At 39.5% G+C, this 24,094-nt stretch overlaps 1 protein-coding gene across 3 annotated transcripts; it reads left to right on the forward strand.

The window, feature by feature from the left end:
• Positions 4,666–23,752, forward strand: ZNF330 (zinc finger protein 330). Of its 3 annotated transcripts, none has more exons than XM_013970518.2 (10): positions 4,666–4,717; positions 6,705–6,850; positions 8,475–8,494; positions 8,602–8,672; positions 10,683–10,762; positions 13,470–13,596; positions 14,240–14,344; positions 18,240–18,286; positions 21,232–21,349; positions 22,767–23,752. In XM_013970518.2, exons 2-10 carry the CDS (start codon positions 6,731–6,733, stop codon positions 23,039–23,041), a joined length of 963 nt encoding a protein of 320 aa, XP_013825972.1. In that variant the 5' UTR covers positions 4,666–4,717; positions 6,705–6,730; the 3' UTR covers positions 23,042–23,752. The 3 variants fall into 3 exon arrangements, with proteins under 3 accessions (XP_013825972.1, XP_017917050.1, XP_005691280.1); XM_018061561.1 differs by having other exon boundaries at positions 4,683–4,874; XM_005691223.3 differs by having other exon boundaries at positions 4,683–4,865.

Consider the following 24,094-nt stretch of genomic DNA (forward strand, 5'->3'; position numbering starts at 1 on the left):
GCTGGCATTAAAAATGATCTGAGCTGTTGCTGTCTGTTCACTTATCCATAAGAATTTTAGGATTAGTTAATAAGATTCCACTTAAAAATCCCTCTCAGGATTTGATTACAGTTGCATCAAATTTAGAGAATATTTAAGCCCCTCATAGTTTTCATATCCAATTTGTTTATTACAGTTGTTTTGTACAGATTCTGATTTTTGATTTGCCAGTGTTAAAGAACCTGCCTGCCAGTGCAGGAAATGCAAGAGACTCGGGTTCGATCCCTGGATCAGGAAGATCCTCTGGAACAGGAAAGGGTATCCCACTCCAGGATTCCTTCCTGGAAAATACCATGGGCAGAGGAGCCTCACGGGCTACAGTCCACGGGGTCCCAAAGAGTCAGACATGACCAAGCAAGTGAGCACATGTGCATACATCGCAGACATCCAATGTCAAAGGAACTGATTCCAATCTATGACTTTTTGCATCCCCTCCTTCCTTCTGAATTCTGTTTGCATCTTCCTGAAGCACCCTCTTTGGAATTCTTTCAGTGAGGGTCTGTGAATTAATGATAAGGTTCCTTTGTCTTTTTCTGAATATTTCTTCATTCTGTCATCACTCTTTGTAATGAATACTGGAAGCTACCACCCAGATTCCTCTTTAGAAGTGAAGGACTGAGCTGCTGGTAGTATAGCAAGGTGACAAAGCCCAGCTGTCAGCCCTTCTAATGAGTAGTCTAGTCCAGGGTTTACACCTGCTTCCCTTGTCAGCCCACATCCAGTGACTGATGTCTCAGGTGTATAAAGGCTGAGTCCATTCGGCTTGACTCTGAAGGGACATGCCAGGTTCAAAATCAAGCCCTTCACTGAGACCATAATGCAGGCCAACTCTTCACTTCATCCACTGTGGCTACCACCCCTTCCTCATGTGATGGTCCCAAAGCATTCCCTAACAAACTCCTTACACTCATCTTGGACTCAGGGAAGACATCCCAAGTTGATTGATGTCATGGTTGAACCAAAAAAATAGGAGCTAATATGGAATTTTAAACTTGAATCATTAGCCTCCTGACTGTCAGTGTAGACCTCTTCACTGATGACAGATGAACAACAGATGGACTTTGGCACAAGGTATCAAACAGTGCAATAATTAAACCTTTTATCAGTAGTGAACTGGGATGTATTCTAATGGAAGGTAACATACTAGCAGTGGGTGTAACATATCAGGTGTTTTAGAAGTACAAGTGAACTAGTCTTCTTAAGAACAAGGAAACTGGCTTAAGCAAAACTGATTCTTTGGAAAAAGTAAAAAAGTTGAGAATGATTAAAGGCTGTTAAGAATCTAAGAGTAAAAAAGTAAAGAAAACAATTAGTAGCAAAGAAAGAGGCTTTTATCTCCTGAAGTAGGAGGGCAGAAAGAGCTGAGGAACAGGCCTCATCCTTAATCATAAGGGTGGCAGAGCTCCAGAGAAGGTTAACAACCACACAACCCATCCAGGCTGGCCATGCCACGTCAGAGTGCTGGCTTGGAAAAAAGAAACCCTGATGCAATGGGCTAGATTGTGACACCTGGAAGTCTTGAATCCCTGGATTCTCCTGAACCCCTGATTCTGAACACAGAGTCCAACTTTCTCGATCAATGACTAGTGCTCCCCTTGGCTTAAAACCATGCAGAGGCCTCTGCATGAGGTGCAACATGTGATCCCTTCAGGATCTGCCTGCCACTGCCTCTCCCTACCCCCAGCCCCTGCCACTGGGTCAATAACTTGACTTAAGTTACAATGTAACCTGGCACAGATTGCAATGAGTGACAAGAAGAGAGTGGCAGTGAGGGAGAGGGGTCTGATCCTCAGAGGACTATTGTTGTTTAGTTGCTAAGTCCTGTCTGACTCATTTGCTACCCCGTGGACTGTAGCCCACCGGGTGGGTCCCTCAGTCCATGGGGTTTCCCAAGCAAAAATACTGGAGTGGGTTGTCATCTCCTTCCCCAGGGGATCTTCCTGACCCAGGGAGCTAATTCACATCTCTTGCATTGGCAGGTGGATTCTTTGTATCACTGCGACACCCGGGAAGCCCATAATCGGCTATACTTTAATGTAGAATAAAAACATTAGGGAGATGGATAACAGAATGTGGATCAGATGGACTGCAAACAGGGAGACTGCTCAGTCTGTATATTCAAAAGAAATCAAGGGAGTGTCCAACCAGGAGCCAGAGAAAAATGATCTAATAATGAGTCACAATTCCTTGCTCAGCTTTAAAGTCTGAGCCAGTTTTTGGATCTGGAAACCATCAAAAGAGAAAAGATCAGATCCACAGGAAGAAGGACTTGAAATATCATAAAAGATTTACATCATAATAATTTCCCCAGCCTTCCCCTAGAGTGTTTTTTGAAATTTCCCTGGCTAACTATAGTAGGAATAATGGAAACATTAAAACATTTCTCAATGGAATGGCAGATATAGGAATTTATCTGCCTTCTTTTAAGCTTTGGGCTTTCCCGGTAGCTCAGATGGTAAAGAATCTGCCTGCGATGCAGGAGACTAGGATTCGATCCCTGGGTCATAAAGATCCCCTGGAAAAGAGAAGGGCTACCCCATTCCAGTATTCTTGCCTGAAGAATCTCATGGACAGAGGAGACTGGTGGGCTACAGTCCATGGGGTTGCAAAGAGTTGGACATGACACTTTCACTGTTAAGCTTTACAAGAAAGACAGTTGCAAAATTGTAAAATAGTATCACTCTCCTCTGTTTTACATTTGGGAAAATATGGTTATTTTCATAGAAATATGCTATTCATGCTAACATGTGATAGACTTATCAGGATAATTTCCAATAAATAAACAGCTTAAAATTTATCTGTTTTATTTTTCATATATGTGTGTGTTTGACTGTTTGAGACTCTTTGGACTGTAGCCTGCCAGGCTTCTCTGTCCATGGGGATTCTCCAGACGAGAATACTGAAGTGGATTGCCATGCCCTCCTCCAGGGGATCTTCCTGACTGAGGAATTGAACCCTGGGTCTCTAATGTCTCCTGCATTGGCAGACAGATTCTTTACCACCAGTGCCAACTGGGAAGCCCGAGTTTTTTATATGGTGAATATCAATTGACTATAACCCACACAAACAAGAGTTTGTTAAAATTCTCAAGTTTTAATTAAGAGTTTTTAAGGGGTCCTGAGACCAAATTTAAGAAAATTTTAGAACTACTACAATAGACAACATTACAAGCTAAATCATCTGTATAATACTGAAGCAAGTCATACAGTCTCTCTGACCTTGTTTCATCATGTGTAAAATTAGGAGTTAATGATACACATGTAAAAAAAAAAGTGATTAGAAGGTCACGAGCATGAAACGTTACCAATACTATTCTATTTTTTTTCTGTGAGAAAGGAAGCAATAATATTTGCTAAAATTGATGAAGTGGTAGAAGTTTGATGAAAGGGGAAATTCAAAAGTCCTCATGGAAAATGAGAATGATAGGCTTGGTAAGGAAAACATAGATGGCTAGCAGGGCAATTTTGGGAGACCTGAAGAGGTCAATGACTTTGGATTTAAAGTAGAATCATGATTACATACTTTATTCCCTCTATAATAACACTCAGAAGTTCAGTGTAGGAAAGAAAAGGCAAGTTGTTGATTTAACAGAATTCACCACATTCCAGCTCAGGGGAAAAAAAAGGAAAATTGTGAGTGAAATGATGAACTGTGTTTTAAAGCTGGGGAAGAAAAAAGTATATTGATACCGAGAAAAGAGAAGGACAAAGTGATTCCAAGTCTTCACTGGGGACAACTAAGAGAGTTGACAATATAGGAGGTTGGATGGTTAAACGTTTGAATTTTGGATTTCAGTAGTTCCACCTGACGACAAGTCCTATGACCTTGGATGTCCGTCTTGGAGCAGAGATGATGGCTGCTGGAGATGAAAGCCAGAACCCAAGAGGACAGGTCTTCCATTTAGATGTTCATGTGACTTCCGGTGATGGCCGAAGTTGGAACCAAAGATTTTCATCACTAAGGAGAGAGTAACACAAAGCAACAAGGAAGGATAAAAAGTGGCATGGCTACATAAAAAGGAGGAGGGATCATCCGAGTAGGTCACTGGGGAGCAAGGGGACAGACCCTAAGCTCCTAACCAAGACATAAAGGAAGTGTGGAAAAATAAGCCATCTCCTCCTTAAAGCTTAAAGCAAGCAGCCTCTGGGAGGGAGAGGATGTTATGTCTCAGCTAAAGACAGGAAGAGCACACTGGAGATCTAGAATGTGGAAGAGCTTATTCACAAAAGACTGGAATTCCAGAGGCCAGCGGAAACAGACAAAGGAGGGTAGTACAGAACTTCACGGGCAACTAAAGGTCCAGCTTGTGCAGCAAACATGAAAAGTGGTTGTGCGGGAACAAAAAAGTTTCCAGAAGAACTAAGCAAGAATTTTCTGTTTGTACCTGATCCAGTGCCAGGCTGTGAGTCTCTTTTTCCCTTTAGATTTTTCTCTTCCTTTAGCGTTCTCCTTTTCTGAAAACATAAAATTGATGGCTCCCTTCCCAACCACTTTCCCCCTCGGGTTCCCTCCTTTTCCTCATCTCCCAGGTTCTCTGCACAGCATTGGGAGCCCCGCCCCCCGCGGGAGGGGCAGGGACGGGGCGGAGCGAACAGAAGTGGGCGGGCCCTCCTCTATCGACGTGTAGCCGTTAGGACGCTGTGACGTCAGAGGACGTCCGGTCCGGCTCCTAGTATCTGTAAGCGCTTATGTCCGCGTTTATCCGGGCTTAGTAGCATTTTTCTCCTAGGGTTGTGGTTCGCGCGCTGGAGCTGCTGCCGCCGCGGCCGGCTTCACGCCATTCCCTGCCCCTCGGCCCCCGGAGTGAGTCCGGCCTCCCCGCGAGGGTGAGCGAGGTCCGCCCGGAGCGCGCGCGAGGGAGGGTGCCCCGCGGGCGGGGACGGCGTCGGTTTCCCCAGCCGCGTGGCACGGCCGCCTAGTCGCGCCTGGACGCCCCCCGCACCTCCGGCCCTCCTGCTGCAGGCTTTGCCTCCCGAGCCGCAGTGACACCACCCCCGCCCCCCGGGTCTGTTTCTTCAAGACACGGGCCACGTCCTGAAGAAGTGGGAACCTTCCTGGAGAAGGGCTTAATACCATATAAAACCGAGAACAATTCAGTTTTTAAGTTTACAAAACAAACTGGAGGGGTAAAAATGAGGCTCAACTTTCCCAGCGGATTTACCCCTGGGGACGCAGAAAATTTCACCCGAGGAACACCTTGGGATTATTTCCGGAGCTCATTTGGCGAGGGCAGTACACGTTTTTTCACTCTGTGTATCTTGTCACTTTAAATATTGGAAGGGTGACCTAGTGGATTTGGATGTTTCTCCACATCACCACCCACTAAACCTCTTGGCCTGGTTTGTCTATAAGGCTTAGCTAACCACCACGCGGTTTATTGATTGGGCATTCCAGCGTTAGTGTTGAAACCCAGGAAGTAGAAAAACTTTGAGTGACCTTAGTCCTGTTCCAGACACAAGCTGGTGTGTGATTTTTGCAGTACTGTAATGAGAAATATAAATGTCGAGTTGTGCTTTCTTAGAACTCTCTCCCTGTATCATGAACACGACTCCGCTTTGTTTGAATATTTTTGTCTTCATGGAGGTTGTTTGTCAGTCCGCCGTGAAACTTGAAACCATGCTTGGAAGTTTCGGATTTGTAGATCTTGGATAGAGCCCAGAAGGCTCAGTCTGTACTTTTATAGATTTCCAGATAATTTTTGAGAACCACTCTTAGAAAAGACAGTTTTTTAAAAGTATATGTAGTTTGAAGAATACTAGGAACTTTAAGTTTCTATTTCAAAGCAAGCATGTGGACTCGTTTGTGTATTTCTCCATTTATTAAGTGCTTAATTTATGCCCAAAGGGCTGGGAGGCAAAGCTTGTCAAAAAAGATAGAACTGGAATTTTCAGGGAACTTGTGGTCTTCAGATGGGATGAAAAGCCAAATAAAAATGTGTTATTTCGTCAAAATCTTGTTTTTTCTAAGTGTGGTGGTTCTTTCAACTAGCTGATAAAAGCCAGTTTTAAAGTCCTTATTTTGATGTGTGGTAAGCACATACTCTTAAATTTGAAGTTAAAATTACATGCTCACTGCAGGTAAAAGTGTAAGGAAAGGCAGCTTTCAAGGAGTCAGATTGATTCTGATGACTTTAGTCTTTTTTTCAGAAAGGATAGTTTGGCTTTGTAGTTGATGTCATTTGACATGACTATTGGATGTTTTATCTAGGTACTATGTGGGAGAAACTAGACATGAAGTCTTGGCAGCATCAGGTTATCTGAATATATAGCTTAAAAAGTGAAATAAACTGGGTAAATAATACATTCCTAATAATTTTGTTCACTTGGTACAGAGTAATTTTTAAAGGATATTGTGTAACATCAAAGAAACTTCTCTGTGGGAAAGAAAACCATTTTGGCTGTTAGGATAAATCTTTTGATGTTTACAGTTTTTAGAACTGTTTGGTAATACAAATAAGTGCTTTGTTTTTCTAAAGCCATCTATTTTATTTGGAATGATGTAAGCTTAATGTTTATCATAAAGGCTTAAAATGTGCTTAACCATCACAATGGCAGAGTTGAGTTTAAAATTTAATGAGAATTAGAGCATTTCATTCTGCTGCTCCTCAGTTTTTTTAAAATAGCAAACACAACATGGCAATTATATCTTCTCTGTTGCTTGTGTAGCTGTTGCTGCTGCTAAAGAAGGGAAAATGCCTAAAAAAAAGACTGGTGCAAGGAAGAAGGCAGAGAACCGCCGGGAACGGGAAAAACAACTAAGAGCATCAAGAAGCACCATAGATTTAGCTAAACATCCATGCAATGCGTCAATGGTAATGGGTCTTTTGGTTCTCAGTTGAAAAACTATGAAAATCTGTGTTAAAGGCGTGTCTGTTGTTTTCATTAACACCGAATAGCAGTTGAGTTCTGTTTGATTTTATAAAACCTGTCATATTATCTTGGCTACTATTGTATTGATCAAGAATACGTACTAGGAACTGTGTGACATTTTCCAGCCTTTCTAACCTAGTACACCTTCCTCAACTTATCCTATTAATTGGAGCCTTTTTCCCACATGTCATCATTACCTCATCCCTTCCTCGGACCACGTTTTCTCTGCGTTGTCCCCAAACTCGGATTTCCACGCCTCTGTACTTTTTCTCTTCCCATTCCTTTTTATGTGTACTTTTGTTTCATCAGACATTTATGAAGTGCTTAATATGACTTAATTCCTCAAGTGTTTATCGTGTACCTGCTCTGCTATTTCAGGCACTATGGAGGATCATAGGTGAATGACACAGTCTCTCTTTCCACAAGCTGTGGGCTCAGTTGTTTTCTGTATTACCTAATGTTTATAAATTACAGAAATCCAAGTTAAGTAACTTCAGGGAGAAATAGAGTTGATTGAATGAATAATGGACTAACTTGTGTAGTGGGAAGGACAAGGATGTAGCTGGGATGTGGGAACCTGGAACAACTTCTAGTTCTGTCCCTTTCTTTTATTTAGTTCCATTTTCTCAGATTGTTTTATTTCATTTGGGTTCATAACCACTGGGTTTATAGCTTGCATGTTACAGCACATATTGTCCTAAAAGAGGGAAAGCGCTCTGATAGGTTGGGTGTGGGTGGGTGCCCATCCCTGGATTAACCGACATTTATGACTGGGTTGGCGGGTGAGGGGGAGCAAGGTTACATCGTATAATTAGGACAGTGGGGACTCCGTTCTCTGTGCCAGGGTCATTTCTAGAGAAGAGAAGGAAGACAAAAGAAATGACTCATCCATAAATATACGCAGTAAGGGCTAGACTTTGGTAAGTGCTGCAGAAAAGGTACAATTGGGACTAAGGTATGTTAGGAGTAAAAGGTGGTAAAAGATGAATGTGGGGGCTGGGGTTCAGTTCATAGAGGAGGTGGGATCATCACCAGAGCTTGCAGCAAGTACAGGAGTGAGGAGAGACTTTTCAGGGAGACGTATTAGAATAAGTAAGGCATGGAAAAGAAAGAGTACAAGACATTTTTTGAGAACAACTGGCAAATAGTGATTTGAATCTAAAGGGAAGAGGCCAACAAAGTTTGAAAAGTGACTAGAGGCCAGATTGTGGAGTTCTTGGTACCATTTTCAGGATTCTGGATTTTCTGTGCGCTTCAACATGCTGTGTTCCCTACTGTTTCTTGTACCATTCGGTGTTATTTTTCTGATTCCTTAGGAAAAAAAATTAAAAACACAGACCACTACTGTTTTTAGCCTCTTTTGTGAAAATGCCGCTGCTTTCTCTAGTGTGGTATGCCCAGTAGCATACCTTTGTTATTAAAGTATGTGTAGATGCTGGTATACATGGGCTTTTGAGCAAGTGTCACTTACATTTTAACAGAAAAATGGGATATTCTTTATAATGCAAGTGACTTTGCAATTTTCATCCGGTAGAAAGATTAATGTTATGTTTCTATATTTTACAGGAATGTGACAAGTGTCAGAGGTAAATTTTATTTGTTTTTCTATCTTTTTTCTATTTATATATAATAACATAGATGGACCTTTTACCTGATATTGACTGTATTTAAAAATTTTCTTTTACATGACAAGGCGGCAGAAGAATAGAGCATTTTGCTACTTTTGTAATTCTGTACAGAAGTTACCAATTTGTGCACAGTGTGGTAAGTATATGGTAAAAATGCATGCCTTTTCTTTTACTAAAACATTTATTTGGTATTTATTTAGTTTGAACCTGTGGGTTCATCATTATCATTTACAGTAGTGTTAATGCTTACTGTTAATAAGATAACATAAAATGTTATTTGGCCTACCAGAAAACTATCACATGTTGGTTTTATCTGTTTGATGTCACGCTGGAAAAATAATTAAGATACAAGTTTGGTACCATGTATGTTTTTTTAAACATGAAAAGATTAAATTTCAAACTAATAAGATTTGGTGATCCTGAACTTTTCTTTATGCTGTCTGAGTCTTGTTGATATCTTTTGTTTACTTCTCTAACTTGATTCTTGCTGATACTGCCTGCAGTATGTTGGTTAGACCATTGAACGTGATTTTATTGAACATTTACCTGGGGCTGGTTTTTGTGATCACTTGTTTTCTTATTTGGTTCTCAGTGTATGATTCTTGAGTTTCCTCACATGTATTGCCAAGTAAGTGGAATAGAGATCCTAAGCAATGTACTTAATGAATTTTTATTCAGAGTGAATGATTATTCAGAGTGAAACTATATAGTAGTTCACAGAACAGCAAGGCTGATGTTTCCGAAATAGTCTTCCGCAGAGCACTTGGTATGTTAATAGGTATTCTTCAAGCAGTGCGTGCATTTGAGACGTTCTGCATGTTTCCCTCACTGCCATCGGGGAGAATTCTGTTACATATGTGTATGTGTAAGATTCTGTAGACCTCCAGTAAGGAAGCCTGATTAATTGTATTCATTCCAGAACCACCCCCCAAACTTTTGTTTAAACACAGGTTCCCCTTTGGTTATGGGATGATAGTTTCAGGTGAAACACAGTTTGAGATATGCTCATTGAAATGTATTTATGCATGGTAACATTGCAGAAAGTTAGGAAGGCTTAGGGCCACACCCCTGAATATTTCCAGCTTCCAAAGGTGTCTTTGAAGTTTGTAATTAATGGAAAAGAGAACACTAGCCTAGATAAACCTATCATCTGCTGGTTTTTATATCTTTATTCACAAAAGACAAATGGATGTAGAATGCGAAAATACGATGGAGATACAGCCTCGCGAGGCCCTTTGCCTGTCTTCAGCGTCTGGAGTGCTATGCGTGGATGCCTCTCCTGCTCACTAGTTCTTGCCCTTGGTGTTGAACATGGAACAGTTGGGGTGCTGCTGCCTCTCATTTCCAGTTTCTCTTTCTTCCTGTTTCCTCTTGTCTAGCTTGGTTTCCTAGGTAATCAGGGTAATGGAAAATCGAGAGTCTTCTGTTTCTTCCGTGTTCCACTTTGTGGTGTCTGAGATGTGTGATTAGTATGTTACCGTTAATCCTTTCATGCCATGTGATAAATGAATTTCCTGATGGTGTTTCAGATTGCTAATTTACTGCTAGATCAGAGCTCTTATGGCTGTATTGTGATTTTTTTGCTTTATCACTGTGTTCTTGAGTTTTTGTGCTCACTTGGGCACTATTTGACAGTTCTTTTGGAAGAATGCTTACCTGGGAGCTATGTTTATAACTTTTTAACTATGGATAAACATAAAAAATGAACTAGGTAATTTGAATAGTTATTTTATATTTGGTTTGAGATGTTCTATGGAAAGAAGCAGTCCCTTCAAATCAGACTGCCTTTATTGTGAATTATAAAATGTGCGTATCACTTTGAAATCTCTTAATTCATCTGAAAATTCAAAAAATGCACAAGGTTTTAAACTGTTCTAGTGATGATTAGATAAGGAAGCATAACCTTTAATTTCTGATGTTACTACAAACATGAAGTAGTGTATAAATTCCTAATCTGAAAAGATCAGATTCTGTTAAGATCTCAGTTATATCCATTTTCTTTTTTCAGTTATGTAAGCAGTAAACAGTGCTAATCTCTATTTCAGATTATTTCCATAGGAACTTGGGCTAGATAAAAAGAGGAATTAGTGAATATTTACATGGACCACTTTGTAAGACTAATAGTGAAAATTCATTTCTTTGCTAGGGAAAACAAAGTGCATGATGAAGTCTTCAGACTGTGTCGTAAAGCATGCTGGTGTCTACAGTACTGGCCTCGCCATGGTGGTAAGCTTCTTGTCATATCTTTTAGACCAGTAGATTTCCAAGGTGATGGAGAAGGCATTCTTACCAATATGCAGTTATTTGTTCCCAAATGGTATTGCTTTGTCCCTTGGTTCAGTTAGTCTGGATTATCTGGCATGGTTGTGTATGATTTTCACTTATTCTCCACATGTTTTTGACTACTTCCTTCTTTTCTTACTGGGAAATGTACAAACGGCTTCCTTCTTTCTTACTGGGAAATGTACAAGGAATGGAAACTCATCTAATATGGACCCAAACAACCATTCATTTATCAGTGGGGCCTTTATAATGTGTCTTAATTAGACCTCAACCATGTATTATTCCCATATTGCAGGCAGATTCTTTACTGTGAGCCCCCAGGGAAGCCCTTTCCATATTAAAAGTTCTGCTAAATTAGGATTCAGGCTTTTGGTTGAATAAGCAACCTAAGTTCCAAAACAACCTATGATTAATTGTATTTTTAAAGCCTTGCATTTCAGAAAAGAGTACGTAGTTAACAGAGTTTTCTTCTTCACTACATATAGACATAATGTACTTTATTGCATGTAGTTATCCTTCATGACATGTAGAATTTTCAAAGGAAGTTCATTGTTTTAAATAATAGAAACAGTTGTGTCCTGTGATGCATTTTACTCTCTTTTCCACTAAAAGATGTTATCCTTTTGACCCTTTTTACCATATTCTATTGTATTAATTTATGCTCAGTTCCAAATGTCAGTCCATGAGGAATATAATATTTAAAGTAGAATATAAGTAATAATTTTCCAAGAACACATAATTTTTCATCATAAAGTAGACCTTTGCGTTTTTCATGTGTGCATGTCTTACAGAGGTAAGAGCCAGAATTATAATCATCTTGTGAAAATTCTTCTTTAAGTATAGGATTGTCAGTGTTTCCTTTATTCAGAAGCTGTTATAATCTTCCTTGGTATGTCTAGATTTATCAAATTACTACTTTTTTAATTCACTGAATTGTGTTAGTGTGAATGATCTCTTATATAAAGAATACATTTAAGTAGAATCATGCATTGTTAGCTCTGAGTCCTAGAATAGTCCTAGAATAGTCCATTTTCTATTTGCCAGTTAAGATTCCCTCTCCCTTTACTCTTCTCCACCCTGATTTGTCATGGGAGCCTGGCCTGTGTGTGTGAACTGGGTCGGTGACTTTCTTACTTATGGCTTTTTTTTTTGGCTTCAGCCCATGGAGGGGCTGACAAGGGGAGGAGATTACGACCTGGGTGTTTATTCTTCCAGCTTTCTCCCTACCATGTTATCCTGGTCTCCTTTATTTGAATAGGTAGTCCTCTTCATATGGCTCTCTCTTGTGGTTCTAGAACCTTCTTCGTCCCCTTGCCTGTATCCCTTCAGGTCTACGGGTATATGTGTATCATCCCTTGATGGCTTTTTATACCCTTCCCTGTTATTTGTGAATTATCTCTTTAAACTCCCTTGGATCACTCAGGTTAGTGTGTCATCTTTCTTCTGAGTTAACATTTGAGAATTTGTTATCCACACTGGTAATCTACTTCTACAAGTCCAAAACATTCTTCCTATTTGCTCTTTACCACTTTTGTTACGGAGCCTTGAATTGTGTTGAATGCGACACTGAACATTGAGGTTCAGAAGACCTGTATTTAAATCACGGCTCCTCTCTAATGTAGCTCTGGAACTTGCATCATGCCCCGTCCCTCCTCACCTGTAAAGGAAACACCTTTCAGTTCCATTTTCTGAAGAGTCTTTCTAGCTCTTAGTGTCCTGTAGATGTCATTGTTTCATTGAAAGGCATAGTCTTAACAGTTTTATCTTGACAGAGGATTGGAGTCTTATTACCTTGTCATTTAGTAATGTATTTTACTTTAGTTTTTTTCTACAAAGAAGTATATTAATGGTTTACAATATGTGCTGTGTGTGTGTGTTCAGTCACTCAGTCATATCTGACACTTTGCGACCTCATGGAGTGTAGTTTGCCAGGCTGCTCTGTCCTTGGGATGTTTCAGGCAAGAATACTGGAGTGGGTTGCCATTTCCTACTCCAGGGGTTCTTCCCAATGCAGGGTTCAAACCGGCATCTCCTGTGTCTCCTGCATTGGTAGGCAGACTCTTTATCCACTGAGCCATTGGGGATTTAAAACATAAGCTGCTTTAAAAGAAAAAAGATGCTGGCAGAAATTTAACATTTTCTCTCTGTTATTCTAGAAAAGTTATATGATTATTTTATAAATTACACAGGTAAGGGTCTTTCTTAAGTCAGAAATGTTAATATTTGAAAAAGTTCAGTTTAGTTAACAGAATTGCAATAGGACAGGGATGTTTGAATTGTGGGCTCTAGACTTCAGTTAATTTAAAATCAGTTTAACGACTGTCCACTCTTTGACTTATTTTAATGATTAATGTTAGAGTACGTGTATAGTTTCCCTCTTGCTTCTTTTCCTTTGGATTTGTAGTGTAGATTTGTATATTGTAAATAACTATTGCTGAAGAAGTTGGATCTTCAGGGAACCTTGTTTAATTTTGGATTAGAGAAAGCAGTACATTTTTTTTTTTAGCAGTACATTTTAAAATGTAGCCACTCTATCACTGAATGTTGATGAGTGGCTGAATGCATATAATTTTGGTGATAACCTTTGCTTAAATAATGGTCGTAGCCAGTCAGGTGGCAGAGATTAATTTTTGGTGTTCTTTTGTTGCAGGGTGCAATATGCGACTTCTGTGAAGCTTGGGTCTGTCATGGTAGGAAGTGTCTCAGTACACACGCCTGTGCCTGCCCGCTTACCGATGCTGAGTGTGTGGAATGTGAACGGGGTGTGTGGGACCACGGTGAGTGGTCACATACAAGTGATGAGCTTTGCTGGAAGTGAAGGATGACCTTGAAACATTCTAGATGCTCTAGTTTGATTTTTCTTTTTACAGGATACTCTCAGCCCTAAGTATTGGCACTGTTCCCATTATCAGTATAGTTCAGGGGTCCCCAACCTCCAAGCCACAGACTGGTACCTCCCGTCAGAGGAGGAGCTTGAGATGAGAAATAAAGCACACAATAAATGGAATGTGCTTGAATCATCTGAAACCATCCCCCCACGTCCCCAAACCTGTCCCTGGTGCCAGGAAGGTTGGGGACCAGGTAAACTTTGGTTGGAGAAAGGATTTATACATACCAACATTAAGAGGCAGTGCTAGGATTGTCTACCAAGGCGGGTAGGGAGGGGAGTTACGTACCGGAGAGGAAGTATCTCTTAGCATTGCACGTTATATTGGGAGCTAGGATATAGTGGAAGTTCACTCTCTTGGTTCAGTCGGTTAGTTTTCTTTGTAGCTTTTACCAGAACAAGAATTGCTGTGCTCTTTTGGTATACATCTGAGATAACTTGCCATCTTTTCTGAGCAGTTTTATAGATGAGAATTTTTTAAATTAAACTTTTATTATATTTACATTTGTGGGTTTTGTTCTTTAATCCAATAGGAGGCAGAATTTTCAGTTGTTCTTTTTGCCATAACTTTCTCTGTGAAGATGATCAGTTTGAACATCAAGCCAGCTGCCAGGTTTTAGAAGCGGAAACATTTAAATGTAAGTTTTTAATATATTACATGTTCTTTATACCTAAGATTCTTAATAGTGTTAAGTGTTAAACTTACGGGAAAAGGAATCTGGTTTTTGATGTGGCCTCTTATGGACTGTAATCTAATTCAGTATCTATTTTCTGTTTCTAGAAAAAATTCAGAACACATACAGTCCATTGTTTTCCAGCAGTGGTGCCAGTGGCATTTGGGTTGGGTCAGTTCTTCATTTTGTGGGATTGATCAGGCATTGCAGGGCTTGTAGCATTCCTGATCCTGAGTACTGAATGGCGTTTTCACTTCCAAGTTATTACAATAACTAGCCCCTCTCCCCAACCCTATTTTCAGATGTCCCCAAATAAGTGGTTCGACCCCTAGTTTGTTCCTACTTTTGGTTCCAGTGACTCTTAGACAGGAGTCTGCATTGGAAATACCTGTGGAGGTTTTTAGAAAATGGAGGTACCCAAGCCTCATCCTTGGAGATTTTAAGTCTGGTGGGGGCCAGGCATCTGTATTTAGCCTGTACCCATAATTCTCATGTATATTCCAGTTTGAGAACCAGTGTTACTGATGGGTTCATGGTATCATTTTTACAGATAAGATTGTATTATATTCTTACTCTGTTAATTTCTCAAAAGCTCAAGTTTTAGATTCAAACATTACTTGATTTCTTTTTTTTTTTGAATTTAAATTTATTTATTTTAATTGGAGGCTAATTACTTTACAATATTGTATTGGTTCTGCCACACATCAACATGAATCTGCCACAGGCATACACGTGTTTCCCATCCTGAACCCCCCTGCCACCTCCCTCCCCGTACCATCCCTCCTGGTCATCCCAGTGCACCAGCCCCATGCATCTTGTATCGAACCTGGACTGGTGATTCGTTTCGTATATGATATACATGTTTCAATGCCATTCCCCCAAATCATCCCACCCTCTCCCTCTCCCGCAGAGTCCAAAACACTGTTCTATACTTCTGTGTCTCTTTTGCTGTCTCACATACAGGGTTATCGTACTTGATTTCTTACGGGCCGTATGTTTTGGGGCAAATTACCAAATCTTTCTAAACCTGAGTTTTGTTATGTTTTAAAAGGAAGATGCTAATTTTTTCCAAGAGTTAACTGAGAAGAGAATCCATATGAAGCATCAGGACGGTACCCTTTCTAAGGGTACTTAGGAAGCCCTTAGTAAATAGTAGACAGCATTGTAGGAAAGGCTGAAATTCCAGGTTCACTCTCATGAATTTGGTTCTTGTTCTACTATAAAATGTTAATCCTTATACTCATCTATAACATCTATAAATACAAAGTTGGTAAGTCATCAGTCTAACTCAATGTCCAAACACATATGTAATTCTCACAGTATTTATAAAGAAAATGTCAAAAGATCAAAGGAACGTGTCAAAGTAGTTACCATTTTTCAGCTGTTCCTAGACTTGTGCAGAATGTGTAATATAAAAATTGAAATATTTTATTTGAAAATTGGGAGCTTTATGTATTTTATAGTATTTAAACCCAAAGACAGGCAACTTTGAGTGATAAAGTTTTAGTGATTTGGTAAAAGACAAAGGAAAAATAAAGATACTGAATAGTGGAAGGGATTTTAATATAAATCTGTTACCATGTCTTTTGATACCTCATATTAAAGTCATTCTCATTGCAGATTCACAGGTTTCTTTGGCTTAGTGTAATTTATCCTCTTTCTTCACTTTTTTTCATTGCTTTATTTTTTCTTTGTCATTTTTCCTTTGCCAGTTGCCATTCACTGCTTGAAATATTTGTTCTGAAATACTGCCCTAATCATACATATAAGCCCCAAAGATAGTTTGTTTCTACTCCCTTACTGGTCATATCTCATCATTTTTGGATTTGAACTTATAACTATGAATGGGAAATTATGGGAATTCTTTAAAATACTTATTTTACTTGCATAACCAGTGGGAAGAATGTCTTGAGGGAAAAAAAATCCCCACACATGTGTGTACTCTGTCTTTATTTTTTCAAATAATGAAAATGGCTTTGCGGCCTCCAATTTAAGTGGCTTATTATCAGTAGTCTTTGATGTATCCAAACCTGCTTTCTTTTAAAATATTCTGAAGACACAGAAATAGATTTAAAAAGAAAACCATTCCCCAGTCTAAAACTAGGAAAGTCACAATATTTTTTAAAATCTGGAAGAAATGCATTTGTAAATATAAACTCAAGATTTTAATTCTTTGGGAGAAAAATGAACAGGACAGAGAACGGGAGCGCCTGTGTGTGGGGCTGAGGTAGTTAGCAGCAGACTGGCAGGGCCACGTCCTGCCAGAATGGCTTGGGTCCCCAAGAGATGGCGGTGAGGGCGCGGGGGACGGCAGGGAATCTCTTAGAATTGTGTCTCTGAGGCGTGCCCAAAGCTCAGCTGGCGGGGGTGGGAAACGCTTGGTGCACAGGGAAATCGGGCGAGGCACTTTGTACTTTCAGTGTGTTCCGGTGCTGTGTTTGAAAGGGATTTACAGTGTGTGGGCTTCCCTGGTGGCTCAGTGGCAAAGAATCTGCCTGCCAAACAGGAGACAGAGGTTCGGTTCCTGGGTTGGGAAGATCCCCTAGAGAAGGAAATGGCAACCCACTCCGGTATTCTTGCCTGGGAAATCCCATGGACAGGGAAGACTGGTGGGCTACAGTCCCTGGGGTCTCAAGAGAGTCGGACACTACTGAGCAACTAAACAATAATCCGTTTTTTGACTGAATGAAGACTGAACCTAAGAATTCTCGACATATCTTCAAGTAGAGATGATTGAGGTTTCAGGCTTTTTCCTCCACAGACTGAAACAATATAGTTTATAGGAGTAGTTTGGTATGCTTATATATATCTAACATTTGGTGAGTACGCAGTTGATTTTTACTTTTACTGTTAGCATTTAGGACAAGTAATACAAATCCATCTGGTACTGTGGAAGGAAGAGTGGGGTTGGACAGAAACAATAATAATACACATAGTTGAGAAATCATCCTTGAGTTTTTAAAAAAATAACTCCCTGGTCCAGAAAAAAGCTTCCCATGATCCAGACAAACTTAAGTAAAAGAATCCCCAAGTTAGAAATATCTGGTCAAATATTTGAATTATAAAGATAAAATTCCTTTTGTTTACTTTTCTTTTTTCAAGACCTCTGAGTAAATTGAAAGTTAATAGTTTATATTTATGCTGTATCAGGGTAAGGCTTAGTTTATTTTCTTGTTCTTATATGTCTCTTAATTATTTTTGTCTTCCATTTGTGACATACTCAATATATGCCAGACATTTTGGCTATTCCAAAATATTTGCACTTAAGTGTAGATTTTTTTTGCATTAATTGTAGATAATGACCAAAATTAAATGTGGCTTACTGACTAAAATAGAGATATTTTGGGATTTTTGCATCTGTTTTCCTGCCCCCTTGAACATTATTTTCTCTTCATAGTCACGCTTTTCCACCTTTTCTCATATCAGAAGTTTGCAAAGAATGGCAATAGCCTATACCACCAGGAGATAATATATATTAATGGAGATGTTATTCTTTTAAAAATAGAAATATTATATCATTAAGTGAAGAGTCTAGCCTGTGTCACGGGGGAAAAAAGATGTTTTACCATTTCAGGTTTTAAAATATCACTAATGACATTTGCCATCTCCTAGTTTTGGAGGAATGGAAGGAGATTAGAGGATAATTAGAGTTGGAATAGTGAAAGAATGCTGGGGATGTGCAGTTGCTGGTTTCCTTCCCTCTGGCTGGCAATACCATCTCTTTTTTGTTTCCTCAAAGCTATGAGACAAAATAAATGTTGATAGTTAATCTAAGATAAGATAGCATAAGTATAAATCTGTGGAAAATAATGTTTTCATTCCAAATTTGAATCTGGATATTATGTACTTTGCCCCACAGGTGTTTCATGCAATCGGCTTGGTCAGCATTCCTGTCTCCGTTGTAAGGTATACTTTTATATTTTTTAGTTTTAGATTTGTTTCTAATTCCCATATATTCCCACCAGTCTTTAGAATATTTTTAGTTGTAATAAATCTATAAGGGTCCTTAAACATTATGTGTGGGTTTGCCTGGTGGCTCAGTGGTAAAAGAATCCTCCTGAAATGCAGGAGATGCAGGTTCAATCCCTGGGTTGAGAAGATCCCTTGGAGGAGGGCATGACAACCCACTCCAGTATTCTTGCCTGGAGAATCCCATGGACAGAGGAGCCTGGTGGACTACAGTCTGTAGGATCACAAAGAGTCAGACACAAATGAAGCAATTTAGCATACATGCCTGCAAACATCATGTAGTTTAATTCTTTTATTGTAGAGATTGTGAATGCAGTTGAGACAGCTTAGAGACATTTCAGAACTCATCCAGTTGGCGTGTGTTGACTTGAACACTAGTCTGCGGGTCTGCTGAATCTTAGCTCAGTGTTTTCATACCTTATATTTATGGAGAACATTCTGACCAAAATGATGGAAGTATATTTTAATTTATGTCAAAATGGACGTGCTCGGTAGAGTTTGAGGAAAGTGAAGATTTCCATAATGTTCTGCTTCCTTATACCTTGTCTCCACCATTTCCAGTTGTCAAGGATTACTGAACAGATGCACCCTGATTCACTTCGTCTCAGAGTAATTTCTCTGGTTCTTATTAATACGCCTAGTCATATCTTTCATATCTAGTCATATTCTTTCCCAACTCCTCTCCAGGTTGGTCTATGCTGTTTCCCCTGCCTTAGACAACTCGTGCACTCTTGCTTACCCCGCTGCACCCCCATTCTCCGTATCTTAGATCTCAGCTAAGACATCACGTCTCCTGGGAGTCTTTCCTGAATCCCTGACCTGGTTTGGCGCTGCTTCTCTGCTCTTGCGTCTCCAGTTATGTGCCCCCAGTTAGACGGTATGCTCTGCGTGGATAGATGAGCTGTTCACCATTATGTCATCAGAGTCTTTGTGAATACTCATAGGAAGAAATGTGTCTGCATGTCACACCCTGTGTATACTTTATGCCATGTGTTTAGGTCATCGTTCAGAAGAGTTTTGGCAGAGACCTTTTCCCTTAAGGAATTGAAATCAAGAATGTTACCAGTCCCAGCAAAACTCATCTTCGCCTGAACAAAGTATATCTTTAAATTTCCTTGATATATTGAGTGATGGTCCAGAAAGAAGGCTGAGCACTGAAGAATTGATGCTTTCTAATTGTTCCAGAAAAAGAAAGTTCCAGACTTTGTATTTTTTGGCTCCGTGATGGTGACTACAGCTATGAATACCAGAAAAAGAGAGTTCCAGAAAAACATCTACTTCTGCTTTATTGACTACGCCAAAGCCTTTGACTGTGTGGATCACAACAAACTGTGGAAAATTCTTACAGAGATGGAAATACCAGATCACCTTACTTGCCTCCTGAGAAATCTATATGCAGGTCAAGAAGCAACAGTTGGAATAGGACGTGGAGCAACAGACTGGTTCCAATTCAGAAAAGGAGTACATCAAGGCTGTATATTGTCACCCTGCTTGTTTAACTTATATGCAGAGTAAGTACATCATGAGAAATGCTGGGCTGGATGAAGCACAAGCTGGAATCAGGATTGCTGGGAGAAACATCAATAACCTCAGATATGCAGATGACATCACCCTTACGGCAGAAAGTGAAGAATTAAAGAGCCTCTTGATGAAAGTGAAAGAGGAGTGTGAAAAAGTTGGCTTAAACTCAGTGTTCAGAAAATTAAGATCATGGCATCTGGTCCCATCACTTCATGGCAAATATATGGGGAAATAATGGAAAGAGTGAGAGACTTTATTTTTTTGTGCTCCAAAATCACTGCAGGTGCTGACTGCAGCCATGAAATTAAGACACTTGCTCCTTGGAAGAAAAGTTATGACAAACCTAGACAGCGTATTAAAATGCAGAGACATTACTTTGCCGACTAAGGTCCATCTAGTCAAAACTATGATTTTTCCAGTAGTCATGTATGGATGAGAGAGTTGGACTATTAAAGAAAGATGAGCACTAAAGAATTGATGCTTTTAAACTGTGATGTTGGAGAAGACCCTGAGGGTCCCTTGGACAGCAAGGAGATCAAACCCCAGTCAATCCTCAAGGATATCAGTCCTGAATATTCACTGGAAGGACTGGTGCTGAAGCTGAAACTCCAATATTTTGGCCACCTGATGCGAGGAACTGACTCACTGGTAAAGACCCTGATGCTGGGAAAGATAGAAGATGGGAGGAGAAGGGGATGACAGAGGATGAGATGGTTGGACATCATCACCGACTTGATGGACACGAGTATGAGCAAGCTCTGGGAGTTGGTGACAGACAGGAAAGCTTGGCATCCTGCAGTCCATAGGGTTACAAAGGGTTGGACATGACTGATGGATAGGGAAGCCTGGCGTGCTGCGATTGATGGGGTTGCAAAGAGTCGGACACCACTGAGCAACTGAACTGAACTGAGTGACTGAACTGAACTGAATTGTGGTTCCCAAGAAGACTCTTAAGAATCTTTGGACAGCAAGGAAATCAAACCAATCAATCCTAAAGGAAATCAACCCTGACTATTCATTGGAAGGACTGATGCTGAAGCTGAAGCTCTAGAACTTTGGTCACCTTATGCAAAGGGCCAAGTCCATTGGAAAAGACCCACGTGGTGGCAAAGATTGAGGGCAGGAGGAGAAGAGGGTGACAGAGGATGAGATGGTTGGATGGCATCACTAACTTAGTGGACCTGAGTTTGAGCAAACTCCAGGGGATAGTGAAGGACAGGACAGCCTGGCGTGGCGGCAGTCGTAAGATTGCAACTACTCAGACATGACTTAGCAACTGAACAGCAAAAACACTGAGTGATGTCTTCATGTATTTTTTGAATTACTTATTTAACTTCCTAATTTTTATTTCTCCTATATAGGCTTGTTTCTGTGATGATCATACAAGGAGCAAGGTGTTTAAACAAGAAAAAGGAAAACAGCCTCCCTGCCCTAAATGTGGACATGAAACTCAGGAAACTAAGGATCTTAGCATGTCAAGTAAGGCTTTTCTTAAAATAACGCTGGAGTGATTTTGCTTTAATGCATAGACAAGATTTGTTGCTTTTTTCCCTCTTTCTATTTTTGTTTTTGCCTTTTCTTCATATTTGAGAAGATGAACATGTTCTCCTAAGCAAATGGAATTTTATAGCCTTGGGAAATTGAGGGTAAAATTTTTCAGTTTAACATTAGAAATTTACCATCATTCACTTCAATATTTGGCATTTGCTTCAATTAATGACATAGTGAATACTGAAATTTAAGACCAAAAAGTGATTTGTCTGTTTTTGCTTCGGCTTCCTTGTTAAATAATTGTGTGGTAATAAATCCTTAATATTCAAGTTCTGGTAATCTTCAGTACTTGGAAGTTGGAACTCATTTTGAAGCTATTCTTAGGTGTCTGATATTTGAGCAGCAGTGCTTATTATGTTATACATTGCTACTCTAGGAAATTGTTTTATGGTTTAATGTAATTTTTCCATGAAGGAATGCAACTACTATAACGTGCTTACAATAATGCAGCTCACAATTTTGTTAAAGAGAATTTGACTCTTTACCAAACATATCAGAACAGAACCATAATTCTAAATGACTCTGACTGTACTTTGTTTAATCAAAGATACAGTTATGCAGTGAGGTGAGACATAATTTTTTGCACTAAACTTTGTTTTGCTAGTAAGACAGGAGAAATTACAGGCTTTATTTTCTAGGATATCTGAATTACAAAATAGTTCTTTTGAGAAGAATATAATGACATGAAATCAGGTGTTCTATAATTTGACAATATACTTTCAATTAATCAAACAAAGGCCTTTTAGACCTTAATGTTCCGTACTTAATGTATGTATCTAGAATGCTATTCTTATTTTGTTTTCCAACCTTGACTAGATTTAATGAAACGACACAGTCATGTTGATCATGTTTTATAAGATGTCTATGTCGACTGTGAGTAGGAGATAACTGACTGTTTTTTCTGAGGTCTCCTTTTTTTCTTTTTGAAGTGTTATTTATTTATTGCTGTGTGGGTTCTTCTCTACTTGCAGCAAGAGGGCACTGCTCTCTAGTTGCAGTACGCAGGCTTCTCATTGCAGTGGCTCCTCGTTGCAGAGTATGGGTTTCAGTAGTTGCAGCACATGGGCTCAGTATTTGTGGAGCATGGACTTAGTTGCTCCATGGCATGTGGGATTTTCCCATGTCAGGGATCGAACCCGTGTCTCCCATATAGGCAGGTGGATGCTTTACTACTGAGCCCCCAGGGTCTTCCTTCTTTCCAGTTAAATTTTAAGTGAGTAAATAAGGAAAATGTGACTGACTTTTGCATTTGAGAGTAAGAAGCAGATAGGTTCATATAATTTTATGTGCTGTAGAGGATTTGGAGAATTTAATCAAACACCACATATATATCTGTGTTTTGTAGCACGTTCCCTGAAATTTGGCAGGCAAACTGGAGGTGAAGAGGGAGATGGAGCTTCTGGGTATGATGCCTATTGGAAGAACCTTGCATCTGATAAGTATGCTGGTGCTGGCTACCATGATGAGGAAGAAGATGAGTACGAAGCAGAGGATGATGAAGAGGAAGAAGATGAAGGTGGAAAAGATTCAGATGCTGAGTCATCAGATTTGTTTACTAATTTGAATTTAGGAAGGACCTATGCCAGTGGCTACGCTCACTATGAGGAACAAGAGAACTAGGAGAGCTGCTTGCCCTTTGATGGCCTTGTCTTAGGAGCTGGGATCTGTGTGCTTGATGAATCATGTGTGAATGTTCAGAAGTATTCTACATACTGTTACTTAGCCTTGTGCAGAGACTAGTCACATTTATTGGGACAAGGAGTGGGGCATAGCATTTTAATAGGAACTGATAATCAGGCTTCTAACATAAGAAAAATGAATTTCAAATGTAATATGATTGATCTAAGCAATTGAAGCATCATGGATTGGATTTTTACTGATTTCTGTAATCTAGTAGGTTTGCCAATTAAATACATATATAGGATAAAGGAATAGGATGATAATATATTTGTTTGAAATGAAATTGCTGTTTTTATTAAAAAACTGTGCTTATAAAATCATTTTGTCTGATTTTGTAAAATGTAATGGGTAAAATGAATTATTGTATTTTTTCTTATTTGTCCATAGGATAAAAGTCAGATGTTATCTGCTAAATTTTCATTAAATAGTCATGTTATCTTAAGTCATTATATGTATGTTTCAGCCATTGACTCATTCAGTTCTTTCTTCACAGTGTGTGTGCTGAACAATACCTGTTATTTATGCTTAAATGTATGGACAAAGGTGACCATATAGCCATTTTTCAGAGACACAGAATCAGTATTATCACACAGATGTTTTACCCAGGAAATTTGATTTCTCTTTGAATAAATCTAGTATCTCACTTATAAACTTTTGACATTTAATTTCTTATTCACACTGTTTTAAACCTATTTTGGAAAGCGTTCCAGAATTTTTGTATAAACTATGTCATTTTTTATCTAATACGTGAGATAGGTATCAGAAATGTATAGTGTGTGGTGGACACAGAGTGATTCAGCTGGACCCTGTCATTCATGGTGGGTGGGGACTGGTTGCAATTTACACTGATGATGCATGGGGATGGTGTGGTAGAAAGGAATGCAGTATTGGACTGGCTGGCATTTGAGAATCTGGAGAAAACTGAGCCTTGAGGATCATAGGGTCTGATGGCTATTACTGAGCCCCTGTTACTCCACAGAACTGTAATGAACA

Source organism: Capra hircus, chromosome 17 (genome assembly GCF_001704415.2).
Source record: "Capra hircus breed San Clemente chromosome 17, ASM170441v1, whole genome shotgun sequence".
NCBI classification, from domain to species: domain Eukaryota; kingdom Metazoa; phylum Chordata; class Mammalia; order Artiodactyla; family Bovidae; genus Capra; species Capra hircus.

Bases quoted from the DNA above. Each gene is read 5' to 3' on its own strand.
- ZNF330 (XM_013970518.2), top strand. From the start codon at position 6,731: ATGCCTAAAAAAAAGACTGGTGCAAGGAAGAAGGCAGAGAACCGCCGG. The intron at 6,851-8,474 runs GTAATGGGTCTT...TATATTTTACAG, and splicing joins ATCCATGCAATGCGTCAATG to GAATGTGACAAGTGTCAGAG. The intron at 13,597-14,239 runs GTGAGTGGTCAC...TTAATCCAATAG, and splicing joins ACGGGGTGTGTGGGACCACG to GAGGCAGAATTTTCAGTTGT.